The sequence below is a fragment of the Melopsittacus undulatus genome, chromosome 5, assembly GCF_012275295.1.
Source record: "Melopsittacus undulatus isolate bMelUnd1 chromosome 5, bMelUnd1.mat.Z, whole genome shotgun sequence".
In the NCBI taxonomy this organism is placed as follows: Eukaryota; Metazoa; Chordata; class Aves; order Psittaciformes; family Psittaculidae; genus Melopsittacus; species Melopsittacus undulatus.
In genome coordinates, this window is record NC_047531.1 from 44,284,117 (window position 1) to 44,309,560 (window position 25,444).

At 49.0% G+C, this 25,444-nt stretch overlaps 1 protein-coding gene across 1 annotated transcript; it reads right to left on the minus strand.

Moving 5' to 3' along the window:
• Positions 1 to 2,564: 2,564 nt before the first annotated feature.
• Positions 2,565 to 25,330, minus strand: SREBF2 (sterol regulatory element binding transcription factor 2). The gene is made up of 19 exons (XM_013129356.3): positions 25,127 to 25,330; positions 20,621 to 21,010; positions 19,592 to 19,773; positions 18,291 to 18,431; positions 16,317 to 16,538; positions 14,996 to 15,110; positions 14,630 to 14,811; positions 13,611 to 13,803; positions 12,424 to 12,605; positions 11,494 to 11,767; positions 10,357 to 10,526; positions 9,973 to 10,141; positions 9,335 to 9,455; positions 7,709 to 7,818; positions 6,457 to 6,589; positions 5,755 to 5,923; positions 4,445 to 4,630; positions 3,446 to 3,557; positions 2,565 to 2,785 (listed from the first exon to the last, which is right to left on the minus strand). The coding sequence occupies exons 1-19, from the start codon at positions 25,206 to 25,208 to the stop codon at positions 2,565 to 2,567; spliced, it is 3,354 nt and encodes a 1,117-aa protein (XP_012984810.1). The 5' UTR covers positions 25,209 to 25,330.
• Positions 25,331 to 25,444: the final 114 nt, after the last annotated feature.

Here is a 25,444-nt window from a genome sequence, read left to right on the forward strand (position 1 = left end):
CTGCTGGCCAGGATGAAGAGGGCTATAAAGAAAGAGGACAGGCAGGAGGTGGTGGTAACGTTCACCTTTATTAGGTACCAGATGCTCAGGAGCCCTGGCACAGGGTTTCCAGACAGCAGATATATTCCTTGGGGAACCTCCCCACCACCAGTTGCACCTCGTATCACAAATCATCCCTACTCCAACCTCCACGTGGATAAATAGATTTTCTTCACACAATCCATAAAACAATTTTCTCCCACCCACAAACAAAAAAAGAAGTTACAGTATATACACACATGTATAAAAAAAAGGTGTCGGATCAGACAGGCAGCAAACTGAGGAACAGTATAGAAAAAACAGGGCAAAGAACCCTGGTCCTGGAGGGTAGAGAAGGGCCAGCAGTGCTGGTTCCCTCTGTGTCATGCCCCACAGCCTCCCAGCCCCACCAGTTCTTCCTGCAGCCCAGATCTTAGTCCACTCTTAGGGACAAGTGAAGCCTCAGCATCATGATTTTCCTGAAGCTTTACTTCCCCCCACTTTACTAAAGCACCAAACTTCCCCTGTGTTGCACACAGACCCAGGGAAGTCACTTGGAGGTTGCCCCAGTTTCTCTGGTTTGGAAAAAAAACAACCAGGAAGACACTGTGAAAGACACTTAGAAGTAGGAGGATGCGATCCACCCCCCAAAATAGATCACCAGTAAGCTCAGAACTCAGGAATGGGCAATCAAGACCCACCCAAATTGATCAAAGATACCTAAAGAGCAACGCCTTCCCCCTCAAAGGGATGAGCTCCCCTCCAACTGCAGACACTGGGAAGCAAGGGATGCCCCTGCCTGCCAGCAGGGTGAGGAGCACAGGCTCCTGACCATTGCAGCAGGGTGTCCACCAGATAGTATTCCCAAAAATAAAGTGGGGGATGGAGGGAAGCATCTTCTAGTGGCCAAAACAAAAGCATCTTTTGTTTGCATCTATAGCCTAGGGTCACTGGGAAAGGGCTTTGCTGAGAGACAAGTTTCTCCTGGACACAATTTCCACCTTGTTGAAGAAAAGCAACTCCAGGACCAGCATCACTTGTGTTCAATGCTGCAGCACACAAAATCCCCAGCCCAGATGCTAAAAGACCCCGTGCAAGTGAGACAAACCCTCATCTCTTTCCCCTCAATTTGGAAGGAGCTCAAGCTCTCACACCCCTCTGCAACATCTGGATGTACATGGAAGCTTCTTGCCCCAATCTGATTCTGCAGGGGTTAGGCTGCACAGGCCTGACCAGGACAACATCAGACTGGGCTGTTGCCCATATCCAAATGCTTCTAGATGCTGACATAGAGCACAGACCAGTTACTGCAGGGAGAAACAGGAATGTCCACCTGCCAAAGACTGGTTTCCACATCTGCACACACAACCGTGTGTGCACTTCTTTGGAGAGATGCAACAGGAAAGGCAGAGAAAAAGAGGGCAAACCATTCTCTCCCTGTCCCCAGTCTGCCTCCCCCTCTTGGGAAGTCACAGGCAGTCCTTCACTTGCAAGCCAAAGTGCTCTGAAGAGCAATGGTAACAGAGCTGGGAGACTCATCCCTGGAACCACAATGCCTCCAGTCCCTGCTGGAACTCCAGAGCTGTTGAGCAGTTGAAGAAGGGAAGGAGAAACATCTGAACGCAAGTTCTGGGGCTGGGAGCTGAGTAAAATTAAAAACCTCTTTCTAAAAACTGCTTCTGCATCAACAAAAAGGCACCAGAGCAGCACCCACCCTTCACACTGAGTGCGGGGCACTGCATGTCCACCTCTGCTGCCACCCAGCACCAGATGACACGGGGGTGCCCCAGCTCTGCTTGTAGAGTTGCCACAAACCCAGTCCCCTGCCAAAAACCAGAGGCAGCTGTCAGAGGAAGGAGATGCATGAAGTGGAGAGGCAGGGAAATCTGCTGCAGCGTTCCCTATGTTTTTGTAAAGCCACAAACACTCCTATAAAAAAACCTGTATAAAAACCGTAGGTAATTTTGCTGGGCAGTACTGGCCCCAAGCAACACTCCTGGAGCACCTCTGTAAGCTGGGTCTATGGGGCTTCAGTTTCCCTACATACAGCTCAAGGAAAGCTGGTGTCTTCTTCCCCACCTCTTAGGAACAGCCCCAGACCTCAGCAACCCCACGGGACAAGGCCTGAGCAGATTCTCTGCCTTCCCCAAAGGTTTCCACAGAGGTGTTTGGGAAGGGAACAAGACGCCCCTGAGAACAGACACGGGATGTGCCACTTCTCTATGCTTTGGGCGTGCGGGCTTCCCCCCAGCAGGGATGGGGCCTCCAGACTGGGGCAGCACTTCCCAACAGCCCCAGGCACGGTCACAAAAAACCTCAACCGAACGAGATTCCTGCAGCAGTGCCTGAGAACAAAGAAGGGGGCTAATAAAGCTAAACCTGGGGCTATTAAAAAAGCGGAACAAAACCAAAACCCTCCCTCTCCCACCCCATCACAACCCCACCAGAACAGCCCTAACCTCACACTTCAGTTTTTTACAAGCTCCAGAAGGGAAGTCCAGGCTGGTGGTCAACCAGGCTCTGCACAAGGCAGCCCCACGACGGCATTAGGAGGCAGCAATGGCCGTGCCCCCGCTCAGCTTGACGATCATCTGCTGGCAGTCACTGCAGGAGCGCTTGTCCCCCACCTTCTCCAGCGTGCGGGCAGCCTCAGCCAGAAGGACTGCTCGCTGGCCTGGTGAGGAGAGGAAGGAGAGGGGAAGGTGGCGGCAGGCCAGCAGGATGGCTGTGGCTCGCTCCCTTTGGCCTGGCAGGGTGTCCAGTTCACCTACAGGCAAAGAGGAGAAAGTGAAGGGTGAAGCTACCACCTGCATGACAAACCTCACCATGTGGGCCCTTGACTGGCACAACAGAGCACAAGCATCTCTGGCTGGCATCATCAGCTGTGCCTAGAGTGGGGGCCACCCTGCAGCAGACTCCCAGGCAGCTCCTTTAGGCTAACAGAGGAGAACAGTCTGAGCTGGAGTCACACCAGGACTTGCAATCCTGTCTTTTACAGAGATGGTCCCTTTCACTGCACTTCCTAGGGCTCAATCCCAGCACCAGCACCAGCACAGACATCTGCCCATTTTCTTAAACACCCAGGGCATTTTACAGCCACCACCATGTCTCTCGGCTCTCCCCTTTAGGATTCCTGGCTTCTGCCTTTCCACTGACCTCCTCAAACTCCAGACTGCCATGTTTCACGCCATGTGGCTGAACAAAGACAAATGTTTTCAACCCTGTTCACTGACACCAGCAGCTCAGGACTGGCAGCTCACATTAGCCAGCTCACAGAGATCAAGGCAGAAGCATTACCATGAGCCATAACGTGATGGGAGATCATTATCCTCACCCTCAGACACAGGGAAAAGGTTGCAGGTTGCTGCTATGCCCCCCTAACCTTGCCCAAGCACTGCCCCCTCCCAGTGGGGCCCCTGTTGCTGACCTTGCTTACTGCTCTGGGGCGTGCGTCGCCTCAAGCTGTGCTCCAGCAGCTGGTGGGTGCGGGTAGGGCTGGCGCCTGCCATCAGGCGCACAGTGGCCTCATGGAGGAAGACCTGGAAGTGGAAGGAAAGGTGGGATGGAGGGTGAGAGGTGGGCTGGCAAAGGGGTGATGCTGGCGCTGAGCGTGTGTCATCCCTCAGCCACCGCATTTCCAGCACGGAGCACTGATGCCTTGCCAACAGCAGAGACACATTTCCACACTCCTTCATCTTCCCACCTGTCTCTGGGTAATTTGCAGGTCAGAGCAACCATGAGGGAGGAAAAAAGCCTTTGGCACATAACAGCAAGTGGCCTGGAAAGGTGGAGGCACAAGCGCAGGAAGAGGGTGGAAAAATGGGACTGCAAACCCTGGCACTGTGGCCCAGGTGGGCATCTCACACAGGCTGCTAGCACAGCACCTTCAGTAACAGCATAAAATGTTGAAATCCAGAATCTGGACAATACCAGGACAACTCTCTTGTCCTACTATACTACAGAGGCTTAAAACTAGACAGACTAAGGAGAACACAAGTGGGGGGAAAACCCCAGAGAAGTGTCAGGGTACAGCTAAGAGGGTACAGCTAAGCTCTACAGGTGCAGAAGGTATCTGACCCCCCCTGGCTACCTGCAGAGCCAACATGGCCAAGTGTTCCACTTGCACTTGAGGGACTGACCTGGCCTGAAGACCCATTACAGCACAGAATGCCATGGTATTTGCTTGGCACTATAGATGTGACCTCTTTCTAGGTAGAAACTAAGGCAGACATCTCCTGACATGCACCGGACTCCCATGGGAACCTCCCTCATCACCCACCAAGAGAAAGTATGGAGGCTGCCGGTGGCAGACCGTCCCACCAAAACCATCCAAACCACTCAAGCCCACATACACCCTGCACTTTGAGGGGCCACAGCTTCCCGTGGGCAGGGGTACAGCTAAGCATGCAGGGGAGGCAGGCATCACCTTGCGATAGGCAGGTCGGAAGCCGTGGGCCAGCTTGCGCAGGCTGCCTAGGTCACGCTGGAAGCCCGTCAGCTCGGGGGCTGAGGCATGGTAGGTCTCACCCAGGGCTTGGCTGGCATTCGCCTGCTTCTGCCACAGGCTGGTGCGGAGAGAGAGCAGCAAGTCACAGGCCAGCAGCTGGATCATCTGCAAGAGCCGGGCGCCGGGGCACACACGCTTATTAACACATCCCATCAGGCAAGTAACAGGCCTTGTGCTACACAGATGCAGACACGGCACCTCATGTCCTCCCAGGGGCCCTCCCAGCCACATCATCCCGACCATGATGCACCCTGGAGCAGGGCTTTGTCTTCTGCCCAATTGGCATCTCTGGAGCCCAACACTGAGAGGTCCAGCCTAAGGAGCAAGCACCAAGCTGTGGCCAAGGAGGTCTAACACCTCCACAAGGCTGACCTCGACCCCAGGGGATACTGCACCAGCAATGCCCCGGCCTTCTGCAAAGGCTTTCCTGCCCTAACAGTGATACTAACTAGGGTAGAGTGTAAAGACAGCCTTGCTACCTGCAAAAGAATAAACAGGCAGTTTTGACACAGCTCGAATCCCTTTTCCCCATCTGCTGCTGCCCCCTAGCATCGCCTGCTGTCCTACTTGCTCTTAGGGGACCCTACTCACACTGCAGAAGCAGAGTGCCTCTGTACTGCACTGCAGAAACATTGCACAGGTACTGCCACAACATGCAATGCAACTACAATGCACTACAGCTGCCACCCAGGAGGGACGGAAGGGACCAGAACTGAGTCCCACATGCCATGAAGGGAAGATCCACCTTTAGGTAATCCTGGAAAGAAGAGAAACAAGCCCCACACAAATAGCACAGTCCCACTTTCCCGGTAAAGGGTTCAAACATTCATGAGTGCTGCCTGGAACAGCAGACTCAACATAGTGAGGTCCTGCTTTACAGGTGTCAGAAACCTCATTTAGAGAATGGAGATGGATGATTTCCATGGGCCAAATTTGATTTGGTCAAAGCACCAGAAAGGGATGACAGCTACTGGCAGATGAACAAGAGCTCAGCAATCTGAAACCATGACCAGGAAACAATGTTGTACCTGCAGCTCTGCTCCTCTGTACAGCAGAGGCAGAAAGATGTAAATGCCCTTTGCAAGGAAAGGTAAGAAGTTTTCTCTCTATTCCCATGAGACACAGGATGAATGGTGAATATTGATACAACATAGAAATTATATACCTGCAGCAAGATCAACCTTACAACCAAGACAAACCACGTGCTATCTCAGGCTTGTAACTCTTACATTGCTGAGGACTGTGCTGGAGATGCTGCTGCTCATGTTGAGGCTGTTCCATAAGTGACTGCTGGCCCTCTCACAGTGACCCAGGGAGTTCTGCTGTCCATCTGCTTTCCCAGACAGTGAGGCCTGCATGGCTTTACACACGTAGAAGGTGGCTTTCACCAGGGCATTCCTGGAAGAGAAAGATAGTGCTGCTTTCAAGCAGTACCATGTCAGGCTGCCACAGGGCAGCTCAAGGAGCTGAACTCAAGCAGCAACCAGCATCAGCTTTCACCCTCCCATCTTCAAGAGCAGAGATATTATTTCTTAGACAGGAAAAAAATATAGGAATTGTTTCTCTTACAGAAACACAGACTACGCAGATAGAAGCAAACTGGCAAAGGTGCTATAGTGCAAAAGAACCAAGAAGGTTACACCAGCCTTTCCATCAGTGCGTTAGTTCTGTTTGATTTTGGAAGATGTCAGGCTGTGCAGTTAGAACAAAGCCAAAAGACATCCCTAAAGAAGAGATTCTGACACTTCCAGTGCACAGCTCTGATATCAGCCTGCACGCCTTGACCTACATGTGAACTGCTGAGCACGTGTGCAAGAGAGGTGTGCAGCTGCAGAGCACAGGTAGGGGTAGCCCCACAGGACAGCATTAGGGGAAGAGCCACCCCCATTTAGAAGGGGCAGGAGTCTGGAAGTCGCTTGAGGCTTACGCACTCGGACATCTCCAGGGACTTTGGCATGCGCTCCACTTCGGCAAAGTGCGACCTCACGGCTGCATCATCCCCTCTGAGCCACCCGATTGCCATCGCCACCGCTGCTGACCACCATCTGCACACCATGTCAGGGCCTGTGGAACACAATCAGGAGCTGCAGCTTCGGAGGGGACACCTGGCTCCTTCCACTGAGATCAATGCTAATGAGCCCAAACAGATCCCACAGGAATGCAGCCATCCAGCTCAATGCTGGAATGTGCTGCAGGAACACAAGGCAACTTGGCAGCAGGCAAACACCCTACACTAACCGCAAGCAGTTCTGGCTGCCAAGTTTGTACCTTGTCAGCAAGGACTTACTTGTCTACTAGTCTAGAAACCTGTCGGCTCCCTTCCCAACAAGGATCTCCACTCACCACCCCAAAATAACAGCTCCATTCATATTTACCGTGCCTTGGCACTAATCACCATCAAGCCAGTAAATCAGGTCTCCTATATAATTTCCCCCATTATTTCACACCCCCTGAAAAACTTCCCAAAGCTTACCTAGACCCGAAGGACACAGGATCTGCTACTCTGACATGCTTTTAAATTACATTACAATATTGTCTCAAAAATAGACTTCCCTTTATATATATATATATATATATATATAAAACAATCCCTAGAAAAATAAATGTCTAGTTTTTCTTGTATATCTGCTCTACACATTGTAGGTACAACACATTTCATGTGTCTCTAAGGCTCCATCAGCATCCCAGTGAGCTGCCAGGTGCCACTTGTACCAATACTAAGCAAGACAAATACTCCAGAAACCTGCTACCAGCCAAGCCCAGATGAGCTCATGGCTCAGAGAAGCCTACGTATCTCATTGTCACACTGAAACACAAGTGCCTCCTAAAATATGCCCAGAACTTGCCTACAGCCAGGGCTGCAGGACAGCTGTGGTGAAAGCGAGATCAACCTGCATTGTGTCCAACAGGTCATTAAGTGGAAAAATCCCAAAGGCAACAGTGCTGTGCTTGTCTGTAAGTTACACCCTTCCTCCCACTTTGCATTGCCAGGAGCAAGCCCTCAGGTGAGCTTGAACATGCAATCCCATACCACACAGTGGTGTGGTGCTGCTCAGCAATCAAGTCTCACTTCAAGGGCCACCCTTCTCCCTGCCTGCAGTTTGAGAGGTGGTGGGGAGAGAGAGAACAGGTTATCAGCAATAGTTCCTGCAGCTGGGACAGCTTCGGTTCTGCCAGACTTACCCAGGGCAGACTTGAGCACAGAAGTGCTGGCAAAGGGTGGAGCTCCACTTCCCATTGAGTCCAAGAAAGAGTTGAGCAGTTTCAAGTACTCCATGGCACTGGAGAACTCACTGAAACAAGAAGCAAAGCAGACCTTCACTATGCTGTCAAATGGGATACCAGGACCTAAAAGCACTTCTTAGCAGTTACAAGGCATTTTTAAACTGCGCTGACCCCTTAAAGAAGCAGAAAGTTCAAGCCCTACAGGAAACACAACACTGCTGGACTGAAGAGACCACCCTGAGAGTGAAAGCACACAGGCTGATGCTCAGGGAGGAGCAGCCTCACACCTCCCCATGCAAGGGGACCAGCACAGAACTAGAGTCAACTCCAGAAGCCTCATCTCAGCCTCAGAGATGCTGCACATATGTTACAAGTTGATTACAGGCTCCTTTTCAATCACTGCCTCTAAAAGTGGCTGAACTGCTCTTCTGCAAGTGGTCATTTGCATATATGCAAATACATACGAACGTAAGTGACAACGCATTCAGTGTGGGTCAGAAAAAGCAGCACATGCAGCAATGATCTAATTTCCTGGGACATGCTACAGAGGAAGATGTTGAGCTCCTACCCCTAGAGGGGGCAGAAAAGACTCAAGCTAGTCCTTCCCAAGAGGAAAGAGGACTCCCACAGGCATATTGCAAATCCATCCCACTTATACAAATTCTGCTGCTTTATCTCATCATCAACAGCAGCATCTGATCACAAGCATTTGTACTGTGGCAGCAGTTAAGACTGAACTGCTGCTCATTCTCTGCAACCATGCTAGGCATGAGATTGAAAACAAAAGGAAGTTAAATAAGATAAATGTGCAGTATTTTCCCTACAGAGGGAAATGATGGGTTATCTTCCCATTTGAGGCTTTTACTCACATCTTCTGGGGACAGGATCCTTACAGAGCTTCCCATATATTTGCATAGTGTTTGCCTGGCACCAGTATATCTGGGTATCAGCTAGAAGCAGTGTTGAATTACTGGTAAAGGCTGAAGCTCCATGCTCTGTGGAGTCTAGGAAAAAGGTGGCTCTGTACAAAAAGCTGCTCCAATTCCCACCTATCGGCCCCTTTCATTTGGTCACAGAGCTTAGAGGCAATGGTAATTTCAACCAACATCATCACTTGCAACTCATCAGTTTGATTTTTCACTGCTGACAAATGTGGCTCTTCAGTTAGGGGAATGCTCATGCATAAGATAGTGTGTGGGGGGGGGTGTCACTCCCTAACACGCTAGACCTTCATGCTCTTAGAGCCCTGTACACATGTTCTGCTGGTATGTGCACCCTAAGTTTAGCACTCCTGAACACTGAACTTTGTCCCAGCATGTCCCACCATTCGTTCAGTTCAGGAATGGATCAGGACTGTGCCAGCTGACACCAGAAATCCTTACTTTGCACAGGTTCACCTTTGACTTCAGATGTTTTAATATAAAGAGGCAGAGCTCGCTGTTCTAATAAGCTGTGGTGGCCAGATTTACGTTGTCATTTCAAGTCTTTAATAGGGACTAACCACCCAGTTTGCCCCAGTGCACTCAGACAGTGGTCATGAGCTCTGCCCCAGAGGCTGCACCTGTGGCCAGCATATAAACTTACCATGGCTCCTCCTCCTCTTGTTCCACTATCTCTTTCCTAGTCTGAGGTTTCACAAGTGAATCCACTGCTCGCTCCAGCAGGTTCTCACAAAATGCCTGATGAACTTGTGCAATAGGATCCGCTAGAGAGGAAACAAAACCCAAACCACTTCACTTGCATACAGCAATAGCCACCCTCCAATACAACTGAAAAGAAGAATTAAAACATGGGAGCAAGAAGAGCAAGTAGAGGTAAATACTTGAGGAATTAATGCAATGATTTCTAAAGACTAAGTTTTCAGGGCCTTTTTAACCCTTTAACCCACTTATAAAGCTGTAGCCTTCAGCCGAACATCCCTCTAGCACTTATACCATATGACAATGCTCACCCCAAAGTCACCCCCCAGACATTCACAGCCACATTCAGGTTGTATTCCAGCATATAAAGACACAAGCATGGTAACACAACACGGTATCCAAAGGGAAAAGCCAGGTCCTGCAGCTGAAGACACATCTCAGCTCCACAGCCCCTCCTGCCCATCAAGTCCACGTACAAGAGCATGCTCTCAAACAAGACACCCTCTTTTGCCCCAGCAGTGGAGAGATAACCAAGCTCAAAGTGTTACGAGGCCAAGCAATCGGGACACAAGTGGCTCTCACCAGGGTTCCTCGGGGTGCAGTATAGGCTCTCCTTTGCAGCCGACTTGACCGTCCAGCTCCGTTCCACAAAGAACTTCTGTCCCAAGGGGTGGCACAACCAACGCAAAGAGTCAGGAATGGCACTCCGCTCCGAGCTGCACAGGCTCTGCGCCTGGCTTAGAAAGTAGCTCTGGGAAAAGGAGAAGCTAAGGTTGAGAACAGCACCCAGGGAAAGACACACACCACCAGGGACAAAGGTCATATCACAATTACAGCTTGTATCACAATTGCAGACCATACTGTGATCACTGTGCTGACAGACACCCTGAGCTGCAGCAATGCCAGCCTGCAGGCCTTTCCAGAGCTCTGCTTGGAGGTGTGATGGAAGAGGAGACCACAACTCACCGCTAGGAATCCCAGCTTGCCCCCACAGCGGGTCTTCAAGCCAACCGCGGCTGTCAGGTGGATTTCTGCCATTGTGCTGGGTGGGATCTTCTCTTCTGCACACTCAGCCAGATTCACAGCACACAGGGCCATGTGCAAGCCTGAGTAAGCTGAGCTGGAGGGAAGTTTACCTGCACAGGAGGGAAAGGAAAAAAGTGTTAATTCTTGGTGAAGTACTGCCCCTGCTAAATACTGCCATGATGTGCAGGGCTACTGTCCTAGAGAGACGAGAAGGACCTGTTGACATGAGAAGTTTACAACCACATACGCCTACTCTGGAGTGAGGCAACAGAACAACCATATCCGAGTCTTTTCCTCCACAGATACCAAGGTTGGTATCCACTGTGAGAAAACCTTGTGCAGCTAAACCAGTTAGGATAAAATCATCAGTAATATCTGTCTTGCTATTTATCACTCTCTTAAAACTAAACTCCTTTGCAGTCCCATCTGTACCATCTGTACCTACATAGACAATATTAAGGATGACTATTTATCCCTGGTGGCATGGCTACAATTCACACTGCATTAGGCAGAAGGAAATTTAGCTTGGATTTCTGATGTGCTTGGAGCCTATTAACATTGCAAATTGGTTTGCCAAGGAAACAGCAAAAACAACCGTTCACAAGCAACATTCAAGCACTTCCTTAGTACATGTGCACACAGGTTTTCAAAGCTTATCAACACCAACTGGCGCTCTACACAGCTTCGGAAATTTAAGTTCTTCCAGCAATTAACCTCAGCCCCTGCTTCCACATAACGTTCCCAAGTGATACAGATGAAACAAGCCCTTAACAGCAGCAAAAAAATGACCGGAATCTACCAACTGCTGCTTAGGAAAAACTCTCAGCCATCTGTGCAGGCCAGGGAACACACTCAACTCAAGACACTGCTGTTCTCTGGCCCTTCTTACAGAGCCCTCTTATTGCTTAAGCCTGTTGCATTCTAGGAAGTGGCTCCTGAAATTTGTCAGGCTAATTTCCAACAGCAGCCCTCCTGGAGAAGGGAGGCCACAGTGCTCTCCCTGTATCTTCTAGGATCAGCTCTGAACCTCCTCATATGGCAAAATGAGGACAGCAGATCCTTTACCTCTGCTCCTACCTGTTATGTGAAGCTGATGGAGCTTGTGATACGCTAGAGCCGCATCCCGAGCACTGGTCTTGGCCTCATCCTCGAAGCCTGCAGTGGCCTCCCTTGCCCGCCACTGATGAGAAGTCCTCTTCAGCAGCCACCGCACCAGTGCCAGCTTCTGCAGGCTATAGCGGATGACGTTCCAGGACAGGCTGCAGGCCAAGTCCAGGCGGGAAGCTGGCAGTGCTCGGCCGAGTACCGACAGGCAAGTCTGCAGGTTTGACGCAGCTGCGGCAAAATCCCCCTGCAAATAACGTGAGAAAGGGTTCAACAAAGAAAGCACCATCACAGAGACACTCCTGGGCACTGAGAGCACGACACGCTGATGTGCAAGTTAGGACAACATCTTTAGCTGAGGGTAAAGATAAAGGCAACTTACACCACCTTCAAATTTGGCCTTACACATATCTTTCCACACACGGGTCTGATCCTGCACTGTCTGAGAGACACATCAGCACTAGGGGACAGGAGCTTCCTACCTTCTCAAACAACATGAAGTTTCCCCATATCAAAAGCCAAATGTTGTCTCAACAACGGGGAGAACTTCCAAAAGGCGGGAGAACAGGAGACAAACAAAGCAGACAGCAAAAGCCAGATTCTGGACAAAAGCTTGCCATGCAGATAGCTACAAGATGCAGCAGCAAGGAACAAGGACAGAAGTTAAGAGCCTCTTCCAATACTGACATTCAGCCCTGCTAACTTAGGCTGAGGGAAGTATAAGGTGCTAGGTTATCTTGAATCCACTCAAGACAACCTAGCACCAACTAATCTGAAATCAGACAGGACAATCCACTCAAATACCACACTTTTGCAAACACCAAGCCACTGTCTCACTAGGCAACATTTACCCAAGCTCCTCCTAGAGGATGCACTTGATGCAAAACGACAAGTCAGCTTTACCCGTGCCAAATCCAGGTCTGCCTGCTTGCGATGCCTCCAGAAGGTGACCGATGACCGGGAGTGCAGCCGGGTCACTGGCTCTCCATGCACGAGGAGCTTTATGAACACGCTCAGTACAATCACTCCATTCACAAGCCATAGGATCAGCGTGGGCATCATCCATCCGAACCAGCCACCCGCATCTGCAATGGACATCCCAAACAAGGAAAGCTAAGAGTTCATCTGGACACCAAAAGCCCAGCAACAGGACAAGCAGAAGACCCTGAAGTATGTCCTGCTACACTTGCCACATGTGGCATCAACTTTTGCAAAGGCTGCAGTTTAATCAGGAAACACCTGTATCTACAGCTCTTCATCCAAACTCCAAGCCACAACATTCCCAGCCAAATAGAGATTTTTACACAACAAGTTTATAAAGAAAAAAAAAAACACAACAAAACCCACAAACCAAACCGAATCAGTGCTCAGTTTTCCTAGAGTACCTTGTATTCTAGATTTTTCTATTAAATACACCCATCCGTACACATTACTTCAGCATCATTTTCTGATCCTAACTAAGGCAGCGTATTTACCAGTCGAAGAAATGACAGTATGCCTGCAGAATCCCCTGCCTGCCCCCTAAGCTGCTGTACCCCAAACTATGAATATTAGGCAACAAGTGTCTTGAACAAGACAGCTGCAAGACCCCATAAGAACACTGGTTCTGAAGTAATTTTTCACCTATTACTTTCCTATTAAGTTACAAAAATCAGTCAGTTACCTTAAAAACAAATACAATGTGAACATGCCTCAAGGACTGGTGAGGACAGGAGCAAGCTCCTTACCCTGAACTACTTTTCTAGGGTCTATCCTGAGAGCCCAGGCTGCTGGGCTACAAGTGGGTACTCCCTCTAACCTCACCACATATGGCTGGTTCTGTGCAAGAACAAGGCTGGATGTGGATGTAAACTGGAACCAGCTCCAAGCACTCTCACTGGCTCTCCTCCCACATCCAGCCCTGCACTACCCCTCCCAACCATCAAACAAAGGTGTACAACTCCCTGAGCACACAAACCCATCCCACTGAACCACACCAAAAGTCCACCTTGCAACCTGCAGCTGTCACTACAGATGACAGCTTTTAGGTCTTCAGGGAGACCATGTAAGCCCGGCCACTTCCTGTGGTCCAGACTACCCGGGTTCCTTACCTGACTCAACGGTCAGCACGTTCCTGCCAGAGCCATGCCGCACCAGGCTGTCAGACTCTGGGGTTCCTCGGGCGTCCAGCAGGGATGTCAGAGGATTGAAGGAAAGGCAAAGGAATGTGAGAGCACAGAGGAGTATTCGAGACCGATCCACCATAGCAAGGGCCACAGGAGAAGAGTCAGGCTCATCTTTAACCTTCAAAGGAGTGGAAAAAAAAGGAGAAAAAAACTGCTTATTTTACAGAACAAAAAATACTTATGCCAAGGGAGGAGTAGGGAAAAAGGAAAACCAAAACACGTTTTAAATTCAGCTTTTTAGGTCAAGATCAGCAAGAACGCCAGTGAAGCTTCCCCTAGCTTAGTAAGATAAGACTGAAGTATGTGAGTGCCTTCACCTTCCTTCTGCTCCCAGTTATTTCAGTTATCATTAACTGCATCCCTGGGTTAGGCAAGGATTAACCTTTACTGCCTTTACTTCTTTATGGTATTCACAAAGCTAACCTTCAGCCAAAGACAGCTAACAGCTTTCTGTTACTGTGGCTACTTAAGAGTATCATTAACCACAGTGGATGTCACTGTCCATTTCCAACTTCTCCTGCTTATACACTGGACATATATGTACATATATCCCTGGAAAGCTGTGAGCTCTGCAGGTCATTTCCAAGTTCTCCTGCTTATACACTGGACATATATATATATATCCCTGGAAAGCCATGAGCTCTTCAGGTCATGAACATGCACTGTAAATCCAGAGACTCTAAAGGGGCTGAAGGCCAAGTACAGTTCTTCTAGCAGCTAAGGTATGGCTCAGATTATACAGCTCAGGAAGTAGTCTCAATCATTTAAGAACAGGTAAAACACACTAATGCACCTCCTCATCCTTACAAGGGATCTCTGTCCCCTACAGATCTGTTGCCAGATGTCTGCTGGTTCTACTCTCAAGAATGAGGAGAATTTAAATTCTGGCCCTTACATATCCCTGGAGTATATGCCTTGAATTTGACAACTGAAGTCACGAATACCTTTGCATCATCAAGGAGTGGACTTCCGGGCTCTGAATCAATGGAATAAGGAGAGAATCCAGCCTGTGATCCCGAGTCAGAGGCTGGAGGAGACATCAGCAGCACATTCTGATTGAAGTCATCTATCTTCAGATCCACATCGTTGTCAACCAGGCTGCTCAGGTCAATGCCCTTCAACAGCTCTGCAAAAATCAAGAGCACATTATGTACGTTTCTTGATCCTGCATCCTGCCAGCATCACTCAGACTGGACACCAAACACCAGTCATTATTGATACAACCTCTGTCAAGGATAAGAAACTGCAAGAGGCATCCTAACATTTACTCTGTGTCCCCTCCCCACTTCTGCACAGCCTCCACAACTTACTGTTTTTTTGGTTAGCCAGCTTCAGAACCATGTTCTCCTGCCTCAGCTTATGGTTGGCCTGCTGTAGGTATTTAATGTAATCAATGGCTTTTCTCAGGACTCCAGACTTGTGCATCTGCAAGGAATTAAGACATAGAAGGCAGTTTACACAGAGAGCATCAAAGAGTCACTCCTGCCTTGTAGGGATACCACAACTCTTTGTATCATGTGCTAATGGAAAGAAAAAGGGTGTAAAGGACCACTTGGCAACTGTAAAAAAACTAATAGCAGGGCACACTGCAGGCAAGGCAACAGATCTTACAAATAAAGTGCAATAGACACAGATTAGCATCCAAACTACAACAGAACTCACATCTAGGTTTCAGCCAGAAGTAGTCCTTCGAAAGCACTGCAGTTTTAAAAATGAAGTGGCTCTTCTGGGATGGAACAAGCTGCTGTCTCTTAGCCATCATTCACTGTTTAATTCTGAGATAAGTGGCTCTCTCCTTGCCTCACTCGCTTGACCATCACCATGAAATTACTTGCCAGCAGCAGCAGTAGACAGGTTAGCTTGTAAACACAAGCCCAAGGTACTAGGAAACCACTGCACACTACCAGTGTTTTTAAAACATAAGCTTCCTATTCCACCCAGCAATAGGAGATGACTTTACTAGTGCACACTCGTGTGTGGAGATCAAGGAAGGTATCAACAACACTACTCCTGCTCTACCAGCATGAGGTAACATGAATGGAGCAACCTTGAATACATGGTGAGAGAAAGTTTCTAATATTTGAGCAAGTAGTTTTTACTACTCAATATCTAAAGGAAATATAGAATCATAGAATAGTTAGGGTTGGAAAGGACCATAAGATCATCCAGTTCCAACCCCCCTGCCATGGGCAGGGACACCTCACACTAAACCATGTCACATTGGAAAACTCTGTAAACCCTCATTTCTACTGCAGTCATATGGAAAAGGAAACTTCAGCAAGCTCTGGTCTGGCAGAGTAATCAAAACATCCACCTGGATACTCTATGTAGAGGGCCTACGTAAGTTAGGCCTAACAAAAGAACCAACACATAAGACATAGCTTATTTTCAAGAAACAGCACCACTAGCAGAATACAGTAAGCATTTTACAGATGACCCTTCCTGAATACAATTATCAAGATTTCCATCACACAGGTGATTGATAGCAAGGATAAGACACCAGTCTTATCTCCATACATGTATGCATACTACTACGTCACACTGTACCCAACAGCTTCACTTAGTAGAGCAACAAGCACCCCAAGACAAAGAATTTATGACACTAGATTTGCTCTTACTCCACATCTTTACCTTGGCATCTGTGCCCATGACAAGGTCCTTCAGCTCAATGATCTTGTCATTTATGGATGACCGGTAACGCTTTTCAATGATGTTGTGAGTTGTTCTCCTCTCTCCTTCTTTAGGTGGTTCTGGTTGCTTGACACCCCCAGGGACTTGCTTGATAGGCACCTTTTCTTGTCCCACCATCACTGGCATTGTAGTCAAAATGGTCCCATTGCTCCCAACAAGGGTCTACAAAGACCATGTGTAACAAGCATCACAAATGGTCAACCAATTTAGATAAGGTTTATGATGGTTAAAGAAAAAAAAAAGTAAATGAAAGAAAAATCAGGGAAAGTTTGGAAAGCTCAGAAAAGAAGAGACAGGCCAGTTTCACCCCATCCACCTCACCTGGCATGAGCATTGGCACAGCAACACAGGAAAAGTCTGCCACTCCACCTCCCACACTGGTCATTGTGGAGCAAGAACATCACTTGTTCTCCAAGAGCATCAACGCTCTTCTGCCAATACCATGCTCTGTTCCTCCACTAAACAGAGAAATGAACCAAGGCTCCTTGCTGTTCCTACAACCCTTACACCTCAACTGTCCAAATCCACCTCTTCTGTGGACAAATAAAATCACTGTATCAGCAACAGGCAATGCTACTTCCAGACTGTAAAGGCAGTGTTAGAAAGGATGTGACTACGGAAAAAAATCCTTGGCTTGAGCATTGCAGTTGCTGAATTCAAATAAATGGACAAAAAAAGATCCATAGCTTATGAAAAGGACTTAAGATGAGGAACTAAGACAATGAGTGACACACACTGGCGTGAAAAGCTCAAACATGGACATCTAGATGTAGGATAAACCATCTACACCAAAGTAAAGCAGTATGTGCTCTGTGATAAAAGATGACAAATCTCACCAAGACAGTTGCACAGAACAGCTTCTACGACATCTGTAGAAAAGAAAGGTTAAACTGCTTGATCCAGCAAAGCGAGACTGAGGTGGTTACACATGTTCTCTGAAGTACACCAAGGATCAGGAAAGTGGTTATGGAGAGGAAGAGGTACTTCTGTCAAGAGGCAGACTCACAAAAATGAGGATAAGCTAGCCATGAGCAACTGCAGGAGTAACTCTGACACTGAGTCTTCTAATTGAGTTTCATTTCAAGCTGGAATTTGACAAATAAGCGAATGTAAATCCTCCACCTTTCCCTGGCTAATTTCCACCAAATTTCAATGTGTTCAAAATGCCTTAGAGATTCTATATCGGACAGACACAATCACAAAAGCCTCATCTTTGCATGAAAATGTCACCTAAAAGCAATCAGGTTAATTGGAGGTTTTAGTCTGGCTGTGAAAAAGTATATATGATGCCTACCATGCAATACAAAAGTCAAAACTTAAGTCTAGATGTGCAATTTTATCTCCCCCAGTAAATATTTGACCAGAGGTATCTTAGAATGTACAAGATTGTAATAAATGTGTCACTGGGGGCACAAGTTTCTCAGAGTTGATAAGAAGTGGAGGCCATGAAGTACAGCTGCTATCTCCAATGATTACACTGAGTCCTCACTGCAAGCGCCCTCTGAAGAGCAGCCTAATTAGTTATCAGATCCAACATACTGCTATTAGACACTACTGAGGGGTAAAGGAACGTTCCACAGGTATTCTGAGTTAGCTTTCAGTTTCAAGTATCTTCCAGAGGTTAAAAACTGGATGGAATTTTTAGGTCATGCTCCTCTCCTTGTAATACTAGAAAAAGGTAAACAGAAACATGCCCTTGGTCTTTGCTTACTGGCCATGGGAGGCTGCCAAGAAAGTACAATCTGTGTGTTTAGCCTTGGCAGAAACAGGGCATTACTTGCTCTGGACGTGCCTAGAGCAGCCCTCAAAACCCCTCCCATTTGCACCACTGCAGAATACTAATGCCCGGGTCTCCTCCCTGAGTTAAGAGGAAAGCAGGTCAGTGAGGAAGGAAGAAGAACATCCATATGGTACCTGCAGAGCTGTGGTCTGAATGGGAGCAGTGAGTGCTGTCAGCGCTGGGTTCTGTACTGCAGCCATAACAGGATTACCATCCGCTTTCAAGGTTGTCAAGACAAGAGAGTCCGTTTTTATGATCTGAGGTTGGACCAGAACCTAGGTTGAAAAGAGTCAGAGGTGAAGGTGAGAGTAGGCATCTATTTCCCTGCTGATCTCAGTAGCCAGAAGTAAGCGATGACAGAGCTGTAACTCATCAGTGGACGTAGCGGGGTGAGTTCTTCTTTCACCTGCATCACCTGAATGGTTTTTGTCAGACCCTCATGCAAACTCTGACCATGAGACATTCCGAACACTGCTGGAGGGAGGGGAGCAGAGGAAGCACCAGGACATTGGTTTTCAAACCAGTCATCAAAAGTAAACATGTATGAAAAAACCCACAAAGAGCTGATGGAAAAACTCCCTTCCCCTCTCCAATTACACCTATAATTAGCTGTCTGCATTAACTGGTTGAGTACTCAGAGTCTAACATGGCTAGGACATATTTACTTTGGCTTTCATCTCTCCATTGTCACTGAAAGGATTTGTACCATGAATATCAAGCGGGTCCACACCACCTGCAAGTTATTTTGCCATAATACAGCTTGCTCTTATTTTTTCAAATACCTTGTTGACTCTTAAATATGGAGAACACTGTAGGTGACACAACATGGCTGAGCCAGAGCAACCCTGCCATACTGAGAGAGTCCCCTAGCCACAAACAGTTTTTATCCAACACAAAGACACACACAAATGAAAAAGTCTTCCGTATGTCTTCAAATGAAATCACATGACACTGCAGCAGCAAAAAGATCAAAGAAACTGTGGTTGAAGAATTGGAAGAAGACATTCCAGTATCAGCCAGCTCTTGTAAGACACTGTAGATGTGGTGGACTTGCAATGAAGTAGGCAAAAGTCAAAGAACGCTTGTTCAAGGCTTCCAATCTGGTTTGGCAGCACCAAGCTACAGAAATATTTCAGACCAAGTTTAGTTATGCATGTGATTCAGTGAAAATGGTTTCTGAACGTGGCCCACTACTTGGAAGTCACACCATAGCTCACAACAGGGACTCTCACACATGACTTGAAGTAAGATGTGTCTGGAACACAGACTGGTTAAAAATACCTCTCACACATAAAAATGCTTGTGCAAAAGCAAGGACCAGGACCGCCAGCTCTACAAGCTTCACCACCTTTTCCCTGGCAAACCATGGGACCAGACCCGCAAAAGCAATTCCTTCTGCTGCTGGATCTCTGCCTCACTCTGCATTTTCACTTACTGGAACTTGCTGGACCTGTGGTGCAGCAACCGTCTGGACTGTGGCTGGCGTTAACGTCTGGATGGTGCCGTTGGCAGCTTGTGTTAGGACTCGCTGGGCCTGCACAGTCTGCACTTGCTGCTGGATGGCAACTGGCTGGACCTGGGAGGACGTCACCAGGCTCTGGACTTGAGGCTGGAGAACTGGAAGGCAGAAGAGAGATGTCAGAAATAGACCAGAGACACAGGTCTCCGTTATGGAGCCTGCAAACACTCCCAGCTTCACTCCTCTTCTTCCCAGAGCTTCTCAGTAGGCAGCATTCATCTAACACATCCCACACACTGGGAAGCTTCCAGCTCCGTTGCTGCCTCCTGCTAGAGGACACTGTACCTAGAATAGAAGCTTCCCAGGAGTCACAGAAGATCAGCTAAGAGAAAACATAGTCAAAAACCTTTGCTCTGGTAGCCCAGGACTCACGACTTCAGTGACATTATGCAGTACATCCAATCAGCACTTGCTCCCTCCCACTCCTCCTGGTGGTCCCTAGGATCCTATTCATCATGTAAAGAATCAATACTTAATGAAGAGGATCAAGACAACCGGCATTCACAAAGGAAGCTTCAGGCATTGTTAAAGGTCCTTACAAGTGCCTCTGCTCAATGCAAGTACTGCACTTGATAATTTAGTAGTTCAAACATGCCTTCATTCTGGACTGCCACATGGGACAGGCTGGAGCTTCAGGACTGGATCTGCCTGCAGCACCCATCAGTGGGAGGACAGTGTTGCCAACAACCACATTTTAGCCATACTTTTCTCAAGCCTTCCAAGAATCATAAGAGAGAAGGGCACAACAGAGGAGAGCACCAAGAAGACAACTACTGCAAGAGACCACACAAAAGTTCTCATTTATGACAGCTGCTCATGCACCCCCAATTCCAAAGCCAAGCAGGCAGGAGAAGGGACACCCCATGGGCAGCATCACACAGATCATCATGCTTGTCATGGAGGTTGAACACTGACATGGTTGATTGTGAGCACCCCAACCACTACCTTGGAAACTGGTGGCTGCATTCTGGTATATCACAGGCTGCTGGATAATCCTGGTCTGGGGAGCAGAGCTGAAGGTCGGTGCAATCATCACAGCCTGCTGCTGGAGCTGGGGCTGAGGCTGGAGCGGGGGCCGGGGCTGCAGGAGCGGAGCAGAGCGTGGAGGGGCCGGAGTTGTTGCCTGTGCCGCTTTGGCAGGCAGGCTCTGGAGCTGGGGGGATGCAGGAGACGGCAGGAAGGGCTGGAGCTGCACTTGGCTGTAGGGCCGCTGCAGCTGCGGCTCCAGGGTCCCACCATTGCTGCTGCTGCTGCTGCCCTGGAAGGTGCCACACAAGTGATCTGAGAACAGATCCGGGAAGTCCCCTGCCTGGTTACTCACGAACTGCAGCATCTCTGTAAAACAGAAGGAAACGCGTTCAGCGCTGGTTTACTGCCCGCACGCTTTGACACCCACCACTACATCAGGAGTTGGATGATGGCATGCTTGAACAGAAGGGAGCTCTGGGTCTTTCAAAACCTCCAGAGAACATACCACACCAACTGAACATCTCCAGACAGAAACCGAGAGGTGGCCAGCATCCACCTGCCTCTCGCTGCTCAGAGCAAAAGGCAGGACTCTCCTGCACCACCTTCCCAGGATCCAAGCACAGACCAGAACTTCTCCATCTCCACAATATCTTGAGTGCTATTTTCGTTCCATCACTGCTCCAATCTAAACCTTGTAGAAGGAAGAAACCAAGCACCTTTGCAAATCCAGCACTAAACTTTCTCCCACTCAGCTTTTGGGGAGCTTTCAAGCCCCATAACCCTCCTGCACCACTGAGTATCTGGAAAATGAATAAATGGAATAAGAATTCACCTTAACTTTGTTTTAATTTCAAGCATACCAGAAACTGGAGAAAACACACTAAAGGAAACATCAGCTTATAGAAGTGTTGAAAGAAGGAGAAATCCACACAAGCGTTTAAACAACCAGAATAACTTTTGCTGTTGTTTTTTTGCCTATTTACCCCTGTCTGCAATCACTGCACAGCAGTTTCTCTCCATCCCACCTTCTCCAGGGCTTATTCAGCCCATATTGAGAGGGTGCTACCGCAACACTACAGCTCTCCCCTCACAGGAAAAGGAACGCACAACCAAGAGATCATTTTTCATAAGTGAAGCTTCCTTTTCTCTCCGTCTAATCCAATGTAATCCAATTACACACCTAATCTACCTGAATGCTTCCCCCATTCTGTGTGGGAGGTGGCACGAGGAGTCAGATATCCTTCCCCACCCCAGGATCTGCCCAGGCTGCACTGGCTCCACCACCGCTCTCTAAAAGCCATGTTTATTTTTCTTCTGGTAGTAGGAAAAAAAGGGAGGGGACCCACAAACGTCACAGAGGGTTTATAACTAAATCATGAATCCGGGTTTAGAAAGTAGAAAATAGCTTTGTGGTTTATAGGAAAGTATACAGCAGAGGGCTCCTTACACCAGGAGCTCTCTCATCCACAAACCTGAAAGATGCCACTGCTGTGGTTTATGAAGGGGGTTCGGATAAGCAAACTGCACTGTTTCCGTGGACATAGCCCCAGCAATAAGAGAGCTATTCATCTGCTGCTCCAAAATGCCACCCACATACTATGATGCTCCTAAGGCAGAGCAAAGGGATTGTCCTCCAAGCTTCCTGCTCCCTCAATGAATGTTTCACCATGTTGCCTTATTTCCATGATACTAGTCCCCTTCCAACAGCAATCTTTCCACACCCTCAGAGATGTTTAAGGATTGACCATGACCATTGCTCTAAAACTCAGGTCTGTTGCATGGAGAAGCTTGGGAGGGGATGTGTCCTCCTGACCTATTATGCAGCTCCCAGCATGGAGCAGCAGCCGCCCCCCTGGGACCAGCTGGACCAAACCTTTGTCTCCACTTTTAACTAGAAAAATTAAAGATTTTAGTTTAGTTTTGTTTGTTTTTTTTTTAATGCAGCACCTCAGTAAACTTCCACGAAACCCTGCTGGGGCAAGGAGGGCTGTTTAATGCTTCTGCATAACACCTAGGTGGATACTAAGCAGCTTTTCACCTTCCAACCAAGTGTAGCTAAGACCATGCCAAAGAACCCTCAACATGATAAACTTGATATTCCCAACTACATACTTCTCCAGACCTTCCTTTGATGGCACTGCTATTTCACTACCAGACAGCACTATCCCAAGTGGGGCATAAACATAAATTGGACACGATTTTCTCTGGAAAAGTAAATTCCAGTGTAAGAGCCAAATTTCAAGTACTGTGTTTTAAAGAACATCATGTTCAATACAGACTGAATATTTCAATAAAAGAAACTACTCTTGCTGTCCTGACTTAAATCACATCTTTATCACAGAGTTAACTTTGACTAAGTGCAACATGTCTAATGATTAATCTTAAAGAATTAGACTGCCAGAGGATCCAACCCACCTCTTTTAAAGTGCCCAAGAACCTTCCTAGGAGCAGCACAAGAAAAACCAAGTGGAAGAAACAGCAACACCCAAAATCCAAATCTCTGCCTTTCTTTAAAACACCTTTGCCTACACAGGGAACAGGGAGAGTGTCTCTATTAACTGTTGGAAAGCTCAGGTGCTTTTGGAGGACAGCTATCAGTGATAAACCCATTATTGCCATATCATCCACACCCTCTGGGTTGAAGAGGTCTTGGCTCCTAATACAGCGAGATATCACTGCAGAATACTACCCCGGCCCAGACCAAGGCTAAAAAGTCTCCATAAGGTATTGTGAAACCAAATCCAACGAGCACTTTCATTGCCCAGTGCCCAGAATACCTGGCAGAGGCACGGACTGGGCTTTAGCTGCCTCTCCCAGGCAGTGGCTCAGCTCTCCTGCACATGGGCTGCTCTTCCGTGGTGCTTTGAGAATGGAAAGCAGTGGAGATCCCAACCTAGACAAACAACTCATCCACCCTGAACCCAGACGTGCTTCATAAAACCAGCTCAGGACTCACTCTCCAGCACTGCCCTGCCAGTGGCTGGCAGGGGAGCTTGTGCTGGGGCAGGAGGCAGAGCCAGCTCAGCACCAGGAACCCCCGATCAGCCTCATGCCCCATCCTGGCGCAGCATCCTGGTGAACACCGACAACCCAAGCAGTTGTGCACCCGCCCCCTCAATGTGATTCCTCCTCCACTGTCAAGCATGAAAATCAGGCAGCGAGGGTCCCTCAGCCTGGAGGGGAGAGGAACACCAAGCCCTGCCAACAAGACAACTTGAAATCAAATCAAAGCCCTCGCAAAGTTTCAAACCTTGAGATGGATCCATGACAGATGGAGCATTTAAAAAAAAGCCCCAAAAAGCAGGATTGCCATATACCTCCCCCCAGGAAAATCCACCCCGGGAGCCGGGGAGGAGGGAGGGCGAAGCTCCTTTTCCTCAGTTACTCATCGCTCTGAATCACACCTCCCCGGGCACACCGTGGCTCCACATTCATCAGAACTGTTTCCATATGGATCCCAAGAAGTCATTACGTGGTGCTTTAACCACAGCAAACACCACCTCTCGTTATAACTAACTTTAAGAGTGATATAACTAAGTGCTTATGTTCTCATAAGGCACTCTCCTTTTACATGTGATACATTAAAGCAGGAAGGTATAACATTTTGCTCCCCTCTACACTGCAGATCAATCACAACTAGAAATTCAAAAGCACTGATTCAGTTTTACCCCCCAGCTGCTAAATAAGAACGTTGTGGCCATCAGCTCCCAAAACCTGAGCTCTCTTTGGGATTACAGCCGAGGAGAGCAGGGGAGTGGAGCCAGGTCCCCGTTCCCAACCGACAGCTCATAGAGAAATTACATTTGTAATGGGTTTTCAGGAGCTGTTTGGGAAACTCCTGGCGAGGTGTTACACGGGAGCGTTTCGCTTTCCTGCACTTCAGTGGGTACCACAGCGAGCCTGAGCTCTGCCATCGATGGGCGAAGTTTTGGGATAAAAATAAGGAAATTGTGGGGGGGAAAGGTGAAAATTAAACAGTTACACCTGTTTTGGTGAAGGGGGCAAGGCCCGGCCTCCCACAGGCAAGAGTGGCAGCACAGCTCCGGCCATCGTGCAGCACCGAGGACACACGGGGCTCCGTGAGCAGCACTGCCTGCCCACGGGAGGGACTCCCACACACCCGTTACAGCCTCGACACCGCCGGCGTGGCCCAGGCCCCTAGGAGCGGCTGTGAGACGATCCCGGGTGGGAACCGCCACGGGCCGCCCGTGCCACGCGGGGAGACACGCGTGCCTGCTCGCCAGGCCGGCGCTGCCCGGCCGGACACCCCACGCGTGCTGGGACCGCGACCCGAGCAGCGGGACCACGCTGGGGCGACCACCCCCTGCCACCGGGGCGGAAAGGGGGCACGACACGGGGAGAGACCTGCGCACTTATCCAACTCCCCCGCACGGAACCAGCACCCCGGGCCTGTGGAGAAACACGGGAGCAACCCCCCCACCACACCGCTCCCTCCCTTCCTTCCCTTGCCGCGGCCCTCACCGTCGATGTCGCCCAGGGTGAGCTCGTCGCCCAGCTCGGTCAGGCTGTCCATGCTCTCCACACCCAGCTCGCCGCCCTCCATCGCGCTGGGCCCCGCCGCGGCCCGCCGCTCCCGCGCATGAACCCCGCCGCAGGCGCTCAAGCGGAGGCTGCCGGTGAGCGCCTCCGACCCCGCGCCATCTTGGGCTGCCCCGACAGCGCCGAGGCTCCGCCACCGCCACGCCCCCCGCGGTTTGTTCAATGAGACCAGGTCGGCACCGGCCAATCAGCGGTCTCTGCGGCGCATGGTGTGATGGTGCGTCAACGATCAGCAGCTTG